General features: G+C 43.7%; 1 protein-coding gene across 1 annotated transcript in view; it reads left to right on the forward strand.

Annotated features, from left to right (window-relative positions):
* VPS13B (vacuolar protein sorting 13 homolog B) overlaps window positions 1–15,140 on the forward strand; it is a 1,674,799-nt gene that overhangs the window by 1,213,001 nt on the left and 446,658 nt on the right. Inside the window, 3 exon segments of the mRNA XM_030217225.1 lie at window positions 8,163–8,365; window positions 12,242–12,449; window positions 12,746–12,930. Of these exon segments, the coding sequence (XP_030073085.1) occupies window positions 8,163–8,365; window positions 12,242–12,449; window positions 12,746–12,930 (596 nt within the window).

The raw sequence follows: 15,140 nt of genomic DNA on the forward strand, positions 1-15,140 counted from the left end.
ATCGCTGGGAGAACTACTTCAGCAAGCTCATAGGAGGAGAAACAGAGAAGTACCGTGTTTCCCCGAAAATAAGACACTGTCTTATATTAATTTTTGCCCCCAAAAATGCGCTAGGTCTTATTTTCAGGGGCTGTCTTATTTTTCGGGGAAACATCGGGGTTGGCCCGCCCGCCCTCCGTCGCTCCCGGAACTAACCTTAAACGCCTCCTTTCACCTTCGCAGCAAGCAGCAGCAGGGCAGGCCACTCCTTCCTTCCGTGTCCTGCCCTCGCCTGACAGTAACGTCCGCGAGGGCGGGGCACGGAAGGAAGGAGAGATCTGCCCTGCTGCTGCTTGCTGTGAAGGTGAAAGGAGGCATTTAAGGTTAGTTCCGGGAGTGACGGAGGATGGGTGGAGGGGGGCCCGGCGACCTCGGGTGGGGGGGGGGGCGGCCTTGTCCGGCTCTCGGCGGCCCTGCTTTCAAACAAAAATTTGCTAGGTCTTACTTTCAGGGGAGGCCTTATATCTACCAATTCAGGAACACCTCTACTAGGTCTTATTTTGGGGGGATGTCTTACTTTCGGGGAAACAGGGTAGCTGAACATGAGGCATGAGGCGAAGTATATTTGGCTCAGATAGCCCAGGGAAGAAGAAGGTGCCCAGGGGCAACTGAATCCATGGAAGGAGGATAATCCAAGGACCAGCTCAGTTTGCTGCTGAGCATTTCACTTCAAAGAGCCAGCTCTACAGGAACATTTGAGAGGGGGAGAAGCAGAAAAGCTGTTCTGTTGTCAGTCAGCAGCACTGGCTCCTTCTCCCCTCCTTGTCTTCAACTACATTTCAGGAAGGAAAGGAACAGCCATTGCTGCTGATTGGCTCCCTAGTGAGAGTCGAAATGAGCAGCCAGCAATAGCAGAAGCCTACAGTGGATGCCAGAGTGCTGTCATTTAAGACCCTCAGTCTGCAGCTGCTGCCTGCCTTACACTAGATTGGTTTTCCAAAGCCACCTGCCCAGCCAGCTGCACCTCCCCCCCCCCCCCCCCCAAAAAAAAAAAAAAAAAAAAATTTTGGAACTGGATCTCTAGAATACTAGGATAAGTATTTTGGACCTCATTTCATTTCCTTTCTCTTCCTACCCGTCTGGGTACTTCTTTCTCCCCAATTCAGAGTACGCCCACTTGTGCAGATTTCCCCTTCAGTTCCACACCTTTTGGCCCTCTTATTCCCCATTCCAGGTTTTTGCTGCCTCCTCTCTACCATATCTGAGATCCTCTTGCATCACCCATTTCCCTTTATGGGGTAATATAATTGGAGCAGTCCCCTGTGTGTTGGGTGTGTTGAAGGAGGGTTGTCCTCTCAGATGGTACCCGGTGACCTTCTATCTTCATGGAAGGTTATAGAACACCTGAGACAGTGATCTTAGGTAGCAAACATTTTTTTTGGGGGGGGGGGAGGGGCAGAAGCTACCTTCCAATCTTATTTTTCAGTTACTTCATCTGGTCTGGCAGCAGCAGAAATGCTTAAATACATATCTCCTGCTTCCATGGAGCCAAGTCTCACAATATGAGCTGTAAAATCATGCAGTTCTTATCAGAACAAAAAGGGAAGCTAAAATTAGTGCACATACACCCAGATAAAAAATACAAGAGTAGGTGCATAAAAATACATACATACATCATACGAATGATAAAAACATATATAGTATTGGCAAGGTAAAACAATTGCAAAATAGAAGTGACAGGGAAAAGCACATGTAAAATGCTTACACACATAACTAAAAGCTTCTTTTTCAAAGTCCATCAGAGATAACATATCTGATAATAAGTTATAGAAGTATATTAATGAATCACATGCCCAACATGTTTCAGCTGACCATTTACATCAGCAGACTGATTTTATAGAAAAGGAACAATGCTTGGGCCAGAGCACCAAAATAGCACACAACTTCAGGCAAAAGAAAATAAATGATATAGCCCAGTGGTTTTCAACCCAATCCTCAGGGACCACCTGGCCAGTTAGGTTTTCAGGATATAATACCCAAACTCAGATCCAATTCACTATTAAAAAAATAGGTGAAGCATCATCAATATCTCAGTGAATTAATGTTCAACAACTCTCTAACCCACTTTGTGAGTGGTTGTTTAAAGGAAGAAAAAGATCTCATAAAACTGTGGCAAAAATTGCAATAGACCTACTTAGTCACAGTGTTGATAAATAGTTAAAACAGTAATCATTGGTCAAAAAACTTCCATGCTGTATAAAGTATCCAAAACCACAAATCATTCAGCCAACCAATCTTCAAAATATTTGGCAAAGTGCAATACAAAAATGGTAACATACACTTATCTCAGTGACTATAATGTCCCGGTACTTGATTTCGCAGTCTTTGCAGGAAGAAGTAACAGTGGGACTGTATTGTTGCTTCTTCCTGCAAAGACTGCGCAAGTCAAGTACTGGGACATTATATTCACTGAGATAAGTGCCTCTTACCAGTTTTGTACTGCACTTTGCCAAATATTATGAAGATTGGTTTGTTGAATGATTTTTGGATTTTGGACACTATACAGCATGGAGGATTTTTGACTGATGGTTACTGTTTTTTTAACTGTGTGCAAGTTGTTTATCAACACTGTGGCTATGTAGGTCTATTGTGATTTTTGCCACAGTTTTATGAGTTTGTTTCCTCCTTTAAATAAAACACTCACAAAGTGGGTAGAGGGTCTTCAGGATATACACACTGAATATGCATGAAAGAGATTTACATGCACTGTCTTCTTGGTATGTGAATCTCTCTCATGCATATTTATTGTGGATATCCTAAAAACCTGACTGGTCAAGCGGTTCCTGAGGACTGGGTTGAAAACCATTGATATAGACAATATCTCCCTTCCTATAAAGTGGCACCAAATTTACTAGCACATCACTCATATATGTAATAGCATACCACTTTAAAAATGCTGAAATACAACTCCCACAGTGTGATCTTTGATAGACTTCAATTTTTTTTTAAGTTTTTTTAATTGATGTTTGTATATTCTTTTTCTTTATATACTTTTATGTTATAATAAATGTGTTTTACCCTTCCATTTCTATTTTGTAATTGTTTTACCTTGCCAGTACTATATATGAAATTACTTACAATTCATGTATATAAGCATTTATTTATACATCTTTATTTGTGTACCTGCTTTTATATCTATGCAATCCTTGTGAGAATTGCATGCACATATGCATTTCTCCTCTTTCCAGGACAGATGGGATAACTGAAGAATAAGATCAGAAGGCAGCGCAGCATCACTTAAAGCAAAGTACTACAATTTAAATGAATATATGGATTGCACTGATTAAGCAGAACTATTGTGGTTTTTTTGATAAATATGCAGAAGTATGTAGAATTTTGAATTTTTTTGTGCAGAATTCCACCAAAAATAACAGACATAAATGTTAGCAGCACTGCTTTTCTGTGAGTGAATTAATACTCATTGTTTAAAAACTGCTTTTACTTGCCACCACTGTTGTCTATACAATGTCTCTTATCCTAATGTAAGCTTTTTGGTGGGGAGGGGGTGGCGGGGAAGTACAGTGCAATCCGCTTAAGTGCAAGGGTCTGGGACCAAAGAAATACAAGCAGTTAACCGGAGCGTGCACTTAACCGTTGTGACCCAAAGAAGCTTGACATCTGATAAACATATGTACAGTACTGTTTATTATACGTACAGTATACAGTCTCCGTTAACTGACGTTAGGCTTACTTGAAGTAATCAGTCATAGTCCTCTATACACTCTTGTGTCTGTGAGTTCCATAGACTACGTCTACCAGATAGTAAAAACTGTCATAGCACTGACATCCAGTGGCCTCCAGATAGGCCCGCACGGTGTTCAGACTCTCCAGCCCTCTTGCAAAAGTGACAGGAGGTTATTGAATTTAGCCAGCATGTGCCTCGCTGCTCATTTCATCATCTCTTTCATCATCAGCCTTTGCCTGCCTGTAGGCGCATATCTGGACATCAGTGCTGTCATCAGCTGTTTGTAGATCGTAATCAACAGCTATGTAGTGATGAAACTCCTCTTCAGTAACACCGGCTGGGATGTCAAAAGCCTGTTCATCTGACGCGTTTGCAACAGCTGCATCTGTTTCGTCTCTCTCCACATCCCTAACAAAGCTTGCCCGCTTGTAGCAGTTCACAATGGTTGCCTGTGTAACATGATTCCAGGCTTCTTTCTGCATATGTAGGGAATCCAACAGTGATAGATTACGAGCCAGTTCAACAGCACGTTTATCCTTGCCAGTCTGGTCATCCATAACGCTCATCAGACGACGTAGCACAAGAGCACAATAATGTTGTTTGAAATTGGCTATTATGCCCTGATCCATAGGTTGGATCAGAGAGGTAGTGTTTGGTGGCAGGAAGACCACCTTGACGTTAGACAGCCTGACATCAACACTGTGTGCAGCACTATTATCACAAAGCAACAAAATCTGACGCTTTTGTGCCCGCATTCTAATGTCTAACTTCTTTAGCCACTGCTTCCAAATTTCCCCAGTCATCCATGAATTTGCGTTAGCCTCGTATGACACAGGAACTCGCTTAACATTCTTGAAGCAATGGGGCTGTTTGCTCTTTCCAATGACGAGTGGTTCCAGCTTCTCACTCCCATCCATATTGCAGCAAAGGAGGATCATTAGTCGGTCCTTCGATGTTTTACTTCCTGTAGTTTCAGTTTGTTTGAATGCAAGTGTTCCATCAGGAATCGCTCGCCAGTAGAGACCGTTTTTGTCAGCATTGAAAATGTCACGCGGTGCAAACTCGTTCAAGATGGTAGGAAGAACTGAAACAACCCAATTTTCAGCACCAAAGTCATCAGCGTCTTGTTTTCACCATGCTGTTTCTTGAATTTTATGTTATTCCTCTCCTTCCATCTTTCCAACCATCCAACAGTGGCTTTGAATTCAGTTAGTCCAAGACTTTCAGCTAGCTGATTCGCTTTCTCCATAAGCAGTGGACCACTGACAGGAAACTGTCTGCTCCTGACTTGAGAAAACTACTGAAGAAGAGCATCTTTTACCTCCTCAGCTTTTCCCGCCCATTTTTGTTTCCATTGTGGATTTGTATTGTTTTGCCAGTCTTCCAGAAGCTGGTCTTTCTGCTTCAAGATATGTGAAATTTGACTGGGATTGATACTATATTCTTTAGCAATAGATGCTTGACTTTGTTTTCTAATTTTTTAAGAACTTCTATTCGTTCAGCCTGTGTTAAACTCTTACAGTTGCGCAACGACAGTGACGACTCCAGTGTACACTCTAACAACATTCTTTCGCTTCTTCCGCCTGTGGCAGTTAATCAACGAGATTTCAAATTTACCACCCCTTTGTCACATGCCAATCGGCTTCCATATTCCGTGCGTGCGCTTATGCGGAGTCTTTCCTGCAGAGGAGCGGTCTTAAAACATGCGAATCTTGCACTTATCAGTGGTGTGCTAAACCGAAGTTTGTCCCCATAGAAATTGATGGTGCCAAAAACGGGACCGAAGTACGGCATGCAGTTAAACAGAGCGTGCAGTTAAATGGAGTGCACTGTTTATATATTCACAACTTTATACCTTCTCGCAGGCATATTGTCACACTTCGCAACAGGGACAGCTTTAGGGGTGAGAAATAGGCAGGGCTGACACCCTAGGTGAACTTTCAGTGTGCCACACACACACTGTAAGCCACCCCATTGTGAACAACCCCCCACAATGAACCCTCACCCATCCCCTGTTCTCTTTTAATTTTTGGAAAATTAATATAAAAAGTCTGTATTTATAACAAATTTATGACTAAACCAGCATCTCCTTCCCTCTTTTCCGCCACCCCCAGTCCAGTCTTACTGCCCCCTCGCCTGCCTAGGGATCCATCATCTTCTCCCCCCCCCCCCCCCTCCACTCCAGTCTCTTTCTCTCAGCCTCCCCCCCACCACACACACTTATAGCTTATCACCTCTGTATCCTCTCTTCCTTCTCCTTCCCCCAATAGTTCAGCTTCTCTCCATCCCCCCAGCAGTGCTGCCTCTCCCACTCTCTCCCCCTTCCCCTATATCTCCCCACTCTTTCCTTTTCATGTCAAGTGGTGTGGTAGCTGTGTTAGTCCACTTTTAAAGATAATAAACAGAAATAAAATAAAACATAGAAAAGAAAATAAGATTATACCTTTTTAATAGGACTAACAATACAATTTTTGATTAGCTTTCGAAAGCAATACCTTCTTCAGATCCGCCCTGTATCTCCATGCCAATCGTTGCTCCAAGCTTTGTGGTCGCTTCTCAGATTTTGCCCTGAGCTTCAGAGTGTCTAACACAGGCCCTGTGCATAGCAGCTTCTGTTCCTCCTAGTTGGCTTTCTTTATACTGCTGCAAGTGGCCTCTCTGCAGAAATTCTTCATTGCACAGATTTTCTCCAGGTATAAAGTAAGCATAGGTATTGAAAGGTCTTTTTTTTTAATAGTTTTCATCTATAGTAAGCTACATTCAAAAGAGTACAGTAAACAATCCGGGTTTCAACTACCACTAGCAGCAGTCAACACACTCAAAAAGATGTGGATGAAAAAAATACAAAAAGTTCAAAAATAGGAGGAAAAGACCTCAGACATGTCTGCAAATGCACAAACAAATTTAATGCTGTCAAAGCAGACCACTCTGGATCATTGGCCAAAAGCCTCCTAAAATCCTTGTGCACAATTTAACATACAAAAAACGTTTTGGCATAACTTTTGAATATTTAAATATTTTTCATATTCTTTCATAACTCTTTTCAGAACCAATAGTCTTGTCAAAATGGCAGTTCTATATGTTCAATAAAGCACTACTTATCTTCATGGACCCCGATGGGGTCCCATTTTATATAACCGCTTCATCAGGGAAATGATGTACTCTGAGCACCTTATGGCATTGCATATAACACAGTGCCTGCACTTCATTAACTTACTTCCCTGTATGGTAAATGCAAGGCAGATTCAGGGCACAACCCCTGCATTTACCACACAGGATGTGCTCTGACCGCATGTTAATTTTTTTGTTAAAAATATGCTAAGTACAAAAGTTACCAAATCTTAGTACAACTGCCCCTTAATGTCCCATTACATTTGTTGGGATTTTCCAAAAATATGTTACTGTAACTGCTCACGGTTATTAGATGAGAACCTTGGAATAATCTAGTGACTTTTTTATAGGTAACACATATTATGTATTTGGACTCGTTTAGATTATTTTGTTTTTAAGAGCATAAACTGAATTCCTGTTGCAAATAAGTGTATAGCAAAGCTTTATATCAGACAAACCAAAGTGAAATTTCAAAGTGCTTTTTTCCTTTCAGGAATGGTCAGAATTATGGGGCCCTTTTACAAAGGCACGTAGGCAACTATGCACGTAGTGTCTAATTGGCACTTCCACCCGCCCCAGGCGGTAATTCCATTTTTGGCGCACGCCAAAAACAAGCAGTAGAAAACATTTTCTATTTTCTACTGCGGGGCCCTTACCTGGTGTAATTGGCAGTTGGCATGTACTGCACGCTTACCGTTAACGCATGAGTACTTACTGCTAAGTCAATCGGTGACATTAAGGTCTCAGGCCGAAAATGGATGTGAGCTGGTTTTCATTTTGCCACACATCCATTTTCTGGTACATTAAAAAAAATCCTCTTTTTTCCAGGCACACTCAGGACCAGCGCACGTGCAAAACACACGCCTACACCAGCGCAGGCCACTTTTGGGTGCACCTTAGTAAAAGGGCCCCCTAAATAAAACTGCTGTCCTGATTCATTATAAGCTCTTCTGGATAAGTTGCCTGGTATTGTGGAAAAAAAGTCATAAACTCTAAAATGATTGCATATGTACAAATATCTGAAAAAAATAATTCTTTGGCACTTTAAAACTAGCAATGAAATTGTTCAAAGTTGATTTTGTCTGTAAAAGTCTTTAAAAGAGCAGAAACAAAAGTTAATTTAAAAACTAAGTCAAGCAGCAAAAATAATCCTAGTATACAGCAGAGGTTAAGAAAAAAGTACAAAAGGAAAAAGTACTTTGAAAGTGAAAGCTGGCACCAAATAGGCTAGGACCTGCAGTTTTCAATGTTAACAGCTGAGCAACTATGTTATTGTACAATTGGTGCAAACCACCTAACTTTATAATATTTGTGTTTTATCTTTCAGGCATGATCCATGGTGCATCACTTGTACTCAGCTTAAATGACTTGGTCCTTAAAACAAACATGAAAGACAGAAGCAGATCATTACTTGGCCCTGTCTGCTGTACAATAAATCTAGAAGCCAAGTGGTGTAAGCACAGTGGAAACCCTGGTCTTCAGCATTATGTTCCAAAAGTGCTCCTCAGTGTGAAAGGTGGACTGATGCAGGTCTGTAAAAAGTGTTGGTGTCAGGAAGTGCTTTGTTCTACAGTGTTTCAGAATGTTCCATTAATAACTTATATTGTTCATATCAACAAAGAAGGTGAAACAGAGAGTTAGTGTCAGTATGATTGTGAACTTCTTTATGTAATACTAGTAAAAAAGGCCCGTTTCTGAGAGAAATGAAACGGGCGCTAGCAAGGTTTTTCTCAGAGTGTGTATGTTTGAGAGAGGGTGTGTGAGAGTGAGTGTGTGTGTGTGTGTGAGAGAGAGAGAGAGGAGTTGAGGGGTCAGAGGGTGTGTGTGGGTGATCGACAGTGGTGTGCTGGTAAATGTTTAACAACAGGCTCTCTCCCCGGTCCCCCTCTGCGCCCCCCTGTCCCCCTCTGTGCCCCCCCAAATTGCAGAGCTGACTATAGCCGGGGAGAGAGCCTGGGGGGGGGGGGGGGGGGCAATGCAGTATCCAGGAAAAAAAAATTAAATGATCCCAGGTTCCAATCTAATTCATGTTTAATGTGGGATAAAATGCCATAAATAAGTAAATAAATATAAACTTTTAATGTTGAGCACCTGATTCTCAAAGTGAACATATTCCAAACACTATAATGAAAATAAAATGATTTTTTTTTTCTACATTTGTTGTCTGGTGACTGTTTTTCTGATCATGCTGGCCCAGTATCCGATTCTGCTGCTATCTGTCCTCTTAACTCCGTTTCCAGGGCTTCCTTTCCATTTATTTCTTTCCATTTCTCCTTTCTTCTTCATTTCGGGTCCTCAGCTTCTGCCTATTTTCTTCATCCATGTGCAGTTTTTCTCCTCTCTTCCTTTTCCCTCATCTCATCTCCTTCCTCACTCTTCTCTCCCCTCCATCCATGTCTAGCATTTCTTCTCTCTCCCCTCCTTTCCCCTGCATGCACCCATGTCCAGCAGTGACCCTCCTCTCCCCTGCCCTCCATCCACCCATGCCCAGCAGTGACCCTTCTTTCCCCTGTCCTCCATCCACCCATGCCCAGCAGTGACCCTCCTCTCCCCTGCCCTCCATCCACCCATGCCCAGCAGTGACCCTCCTCTCCCCTGCCCTCTATCCACCCATGCCCAGCAGTGACCCTTCTTTCCCCTGTCCTCCATCCACCCATGCCCAGCAGTGACCCTCCTCTCCCCTGCCCTCCATCCACCCATGCCCAGCAGTGACCCTTCTTCCCCTGTCCTCCATCCACCCATGCCCAGCAGTGACCCTCCTCTCCCCTGCCCTCCATCCACCCATGTCCAGCAGTGACCCTCCTCTCCCCTGCCCTCCATCCACCCATGCCCAGCAGTGACCCTTCTTTCCCCTGTCCTCCATCCACCCATGCCCAGCAGTGACCCTCCTCTCCCCTGCCCTCCATCCACCCATGCCCAGCAGTGACCCTCCTCTCCCCTGCCCTCCATCCACCCATGCCCAGGGACTCCCTTCTCTCCCCTGCCACCCCTCCCGCGTTGTTCGCTAAATAGTAGTAGTAGTTCACCAGCGACTTCTCCTCCCTCCCTCCGGATCCGTCCCTCACCGACCTGACTCTTCTAATTCTTCGGCGGGGCAGACAGTCTTGCCTGCCCGCTACCAGCGCTGACTCTCCCCTGCCGGTTCGCACTTCAAAATGGCCGCCGAGACTTCAGTAGAAGTCTCGCAAGGCCGCCTCTGGAAGTCTTGGCAGCCATTTTTAAAGCGCAAACCGGCAGGGGAGAGTCAACGCTGGTAGCGGACAGGCAAGACTGCCTGCCCCGCCGAAGAATTAGAAGAGTCAGGTGAGGGACCGGATTGGGCGGGCAGGAGGGAGGAGAGCCGGCTCGCAGTGGGAAACAACCGGCTCGCAAGTCGGTACAAAATGTAACAACCGGCTCTTGCGAGCCGGTTCCAGCACACCACTGGTGATCGAGGTACATAGGTGTGTGTGTGAGTGAGAGAGATGCTGTCTGTGCATGGCACAATGTGTGTTTGTGTGTGTGTGAGTGAGAGAGAGAGTTGCTGATTTTGCATGTTAGATGTTTTTTGGGGGGCGGGAGGGAGTCTGGTGGAGCTGGGTAACTTGTGTGCTTTGGCTCTGGGGTCTGCCATTGCAACTGAGCCTGTCCTCCTTTATAGCAAGTTTTTTTTTTCTGTTGTTTTAAAAAGAAGGGGGCGGGTGGAGGAAGAAGATACTATCATCTCCTATACTTGCTTGACACCCATGTATATTATATAAATAATTCTGATCTGCAAGGTTGTGAAGCTCGGAGTTAACGTGCGGGGGCTTTGGTGATGCGCCGAGGAGGGGGGCACTGACAGCTGATTCCTAGGCAGGGGGAGGAGTGTTACAGCATTATAAAGAGTAAGTTCAAATTCTACTAACCATAATAGTTCCAGAGATAGCATCACTTGATAGCTCCTTTCTAGTAATCCCACAGTAGACCAGTCCAGTTTTGCTGCTTCTCTGCTGGAGAGAAGCATATATCCCTCCCTATGGTGTTTAGAACATGTATATTTTCTTTCTAGGACCAGCTTGTTGGGTCCTTGCTGATGTAAGGACCCTTGTGCTATGGCCTAGTCAGACTGATCAGCTGTTTATAGAGGGAAATCCAGTGAGTCAGCAAGGGAGTCGGAAGGCTGGCTGAAAGGAGGAGTACAGGGAGCTGGATGTGCTTTTAGCCAGCAGACCAGCAACAGACAGATATAGTTTGGGGTGAGATGAAGCAGAAAATAGGTTTCTTTGTAGACTGTGGTACTTTTTTTTTTTTTTTTGGCCCATCCTAAGACTTTTCCAAAGGTGATAAAGTATTTGAGCTTTCAAAACCATCTGAAGAAGGGACCTATGCATTCTGGAAGGCTTGAGTGTAGTATTATTTTCCGATAATTGTTAGGTTTTTTTCAATACTAAAGCATTATAGCCTGCAAAGAATGCTTTGGCAATAATAGAACAGTAGTCAGGAAACAACGAGGCAACCAGTCCACCAAATCCAACATGGAAGATAAAACAAAGAGGCAGACCTTGTGAGAAAAAAACAGTCTTTATTTGTTAACTAAAAGCTCCCAGGAATTCAAACATCTGTGCCCGACATGGCCATGTTTCACCTGAGATACTGGCTGCATCAAGGACAAGATTACTCCTTTAATTTACAGCCCCATCCTCCAAGTGCGAGCTACATTCACGAGAAGTAACAGCACATAATGTCAAACACCCCCTTCCCCCCCACTAAGTGGCGTAGGAAGGGGGGCAGTGGGGCGGTCCGCCCCAGGTGCACGCCACTGGGGGGTGTCGGTGCCTCGCTGGTTCCTTGCTCTCTCTGCCCCGGAACAGGTTACTTCCTGTTCTGGGGCAGAGAGAGCAAGGAACCAGCGAGACGCCGACATCCCCCAGCAGCGTGCACTCGGCGGATTGGCTCTCCCGCCCGCTCCTCACTGCCTTCCAGGTATGTTCTCGTGGGGGGGGGGGTGCGCAGCGGCGACCCGCCCCGGGTGTCAGCTGCCCTCGCAACGCCACTGCCCCCACTCTGTACCCATGATGTGCATGCCAGCCATATTTTCAACAGCATGGAGTTCCTTTTTAAAATAGGCTTGCAGTCCTACAATGTCTTGGGGGGGGGGGGGGGACTTATTACTGCTTTCTCATTTTCTCATCATTATTTGTAGATATGGCTACTGTACATTGGTGTAACCATTCATGAAAATACAATGATTTACCCTCCTGTTTACAAAGCCGCACGGCAATGCCAACACAGCGCATTCAATTTGAATGGGCTGTTGCGGCATTACCACTCTGGCAGCTCATGGCGTGTCTTTGTAAACAGGGGGATTAGTGTTTTAAGAGGATTCAAAATGTTTTTGAAATTTGACAATAATATCTGTATTTTTTCCAATATTTATTTTACTAGGTCTTCTGGGGTCAAGAGCATTTGAATTGTTTAGTCCTTTTACATGAACTTATACAAATTTACATGAACAGACAGGGGAGGTCTGAGATGCTAATGCCTGATCGACCAATCCAGCATTTGTCTCCAGTAGGAAGGTGCCAAGCTTTCAAAACTGAGCATAGCTCTGATGATCTCAGGACAGGTCTATTCCAATATATACAGGATGCAGGTAGGAAGACTATCAGGCTCATTTTCAAAGCACTTAGCCTCCCAAAGTTCCATAGAAACCTATGGAACTTAGCCTCCCAAAGTGCTTTGAAAATATGCCTCAATGACTACTTTTCAACTAATGCATTTTAGAAGATTACTAAAAATGTGCATATTGGTTTGATCAATTTTTATTGATATGACACTGGAGAATTGTTTTTCTCTCTTGCTTAAAAAAGTCAACGTCAGAATGAATACAGTATTTTCTTGCATTTTATATGTGGTGATCTATGATTAATTAAATCTTACATTTTGCAGAAGCACAGAAGCTGCCTAATATGCATGAAGTTGTGTTTTACAATGAGACAGAGGATAGTCCTGGGATGATGTTATGGAGATATCCAGAGCCCAGGGTGCTCACCCTTGTAAGAATAACTCCTGTTCCCTTCAACACCACTGAGGACCCTGATATCAGCACTGCTGATCTTGGCGATGTTCTCCAGGTTTGTGTCAGGAAATATCTCTTTTCATTAAATGCAATACAATTTTCTTGGTCTGCACCAAAAGTGATGCAAAAAAACAGCAGATCACACACAAGGTCCCGAGAAAAAAGAATCCTTTATTGAAGCAAACATTATTAATGTAACTCATTATACATCACTAAATATTTGCTAAATATGGGGGTAACTTTATAAATCTTTATCCGCATGTAAAGCTAGTTTTACATGCAGAAAAGCATGTTTATAAAATTGTATGAGTGTATACAATACAATGTTAATAAAAAATACCCGTATGGAAAGTGGGTGCTTACTGTTGCACAGTTTGCATGTAGGCGTTCTCAGGGGCATAGTTTGGGCAGAGCGCAGGCAGAGTTACAATGCATGCTCATATTGTATAAAATAAGCTTCTTTATCAGCAGCAGATGAATCCAGAAACTAGTGTGTTACGTCCATCTACCAGCAGGTAGGATGTACCAGATATAGAATAGCTCCCCAGCAAGTCAGTACATCTCTTTTTCCAGCAGGCAGATGGGTGGAATTCTGCTGTCTCCTGGATTCCTCTGTTTTGGGGTGCTCCTGGTCTAAGTCACCTGGTCAATTGAGCGTGGGGGTGTTCGGGCTGTTCGGTGCCAGCTTTTCTATTCTGAGCACTTGGTGCTGCTTTGAGTTTTCTCTGCAAGCTGTTGTGGAACAAGAAAAGAAAAAAAAGAAAAAACAAGCTAAGCCCCTTAAGCTCCATAGTATGAGGACTGTGGTGAGCAGGGTACAGTCTTCGGGGGAATGATTCAGACTATGTTGGGGTAGCTGCGGAGGCAGCTCTGGGGAGGGGTATTGATCTTTCTTCTTGTCTCTGCCCGCACAGTCCAAACCCTTCGCTCCCCGGGGAGATGTTGGCAGAGCCCAGCAATCTCTGTTTCCACTGTGGTAAACAGCAGACAGCTTCCAGGTGCTAACAGATGACATGGTGGTTTCCCACATGGAAGATGTCCACGTTCATTCTCCTGTATTGCAGACTAACGTGTCTCCCGCAACAGCTTTGTTTTTCCTTGATTGCCCCTTTTACTCCTCCGTCATCTAGTGGTCCAACCGATTCTTTTGCCGGCTTCCTGCTTTTAATATACCTAAAAAAATTTTACTATGTATTTTTGCCTCCAACGCAATCTTTTTTTTGAAGTCCCTCTTAGCCTTCCTTATCAGTGCTTTGCATTTGACTTGACATTCCTTATGCTGTTTCTTATTACTTTCAGTCGGTTCCTTCTTCTATTTTCTGAAGGATTTTCTTTTAGTTCTAATATTTTCCTTCACCTCACTTTTTAACCATGCCGGCTGTCATTTGGTCTTCTGTCCTCCTTTTTTAATACACGGAATATATTTGGCCTGGGCTTCCAGGATGGTGTTTTTGAACAGCATTCGCGCCTGATGTAAATTTTTGACCTTCGCAGCCACTCCTCTAAGTTTTTCTTTTCAACGTTCTTCTCATTTTATCATAGTCCTTTTTTAAAGTTAAACGCTAACGTATTGGATTTCCTATGTATACTTACTTCAAAGCTAATATCAAATCCGATCTTCTTATGATCACTGTTATCAAGCGGCCCCAGCACCATTACCTCCCGCACCAGATCATGCGCTCCACTAAGGACTACGTCTAGAATTTTTCCTTCTCTTGTCGGCTGCTGTACCAGCTGCTCCATAAAGCAGTCCTTGATTTTGTCAAGACATTTTACCTCTCTAGCATGCCCTGACGTTACATTTACCCAGTCCATATCGGGGTAATTGAAATCACCCATTATTATTGTGTTGCCCAGTTTGTTTGCATCTCTAATTTCCTTTAACATTTCTGCATCCGTCTGTTCATCCTGGCCAGGCGAACGGTAGTACACTCCTATCACTATCCTTTTCCCCTTTACACATGGAATTTCAATCCATAGTGATTCCAAGATGCGTTTTATTTTCTGCAGAATTTTCAATCTATTTGATTCAAGGCTCTCCTTAATATACAATGCTACCCCTCCACCAATTCGATCTACGCTATCACTACGATATAATTTGTACCCTGGTATGACAGTGTCCTACTGGTTATCCTCCTTCCACCAGGTCTCAGAGATGCCTGTTATATCTAATTTTTAATTTAGTGCAATATATTCTAGCTCTCCCATCTTATTTCTTAGGCTCCTGGCATTCGCACATAGACATTTCAAACTATGTTTGTTGTT

This window comes from Microcaecilia unicolor, chromosome 1, assembly GCF_901765095.1.
Source record: "Microcaecilia unicolor chromosome 1, aMicUni1.1, whole genome shotgun sequence".
NCBI classification, from domain to species: Eukaryota; Metazoa; Chordata; class Amphibia; order Gymnophiona; family Siphonopidae; genus Microcaecilia; species Microcaecilia unicolor.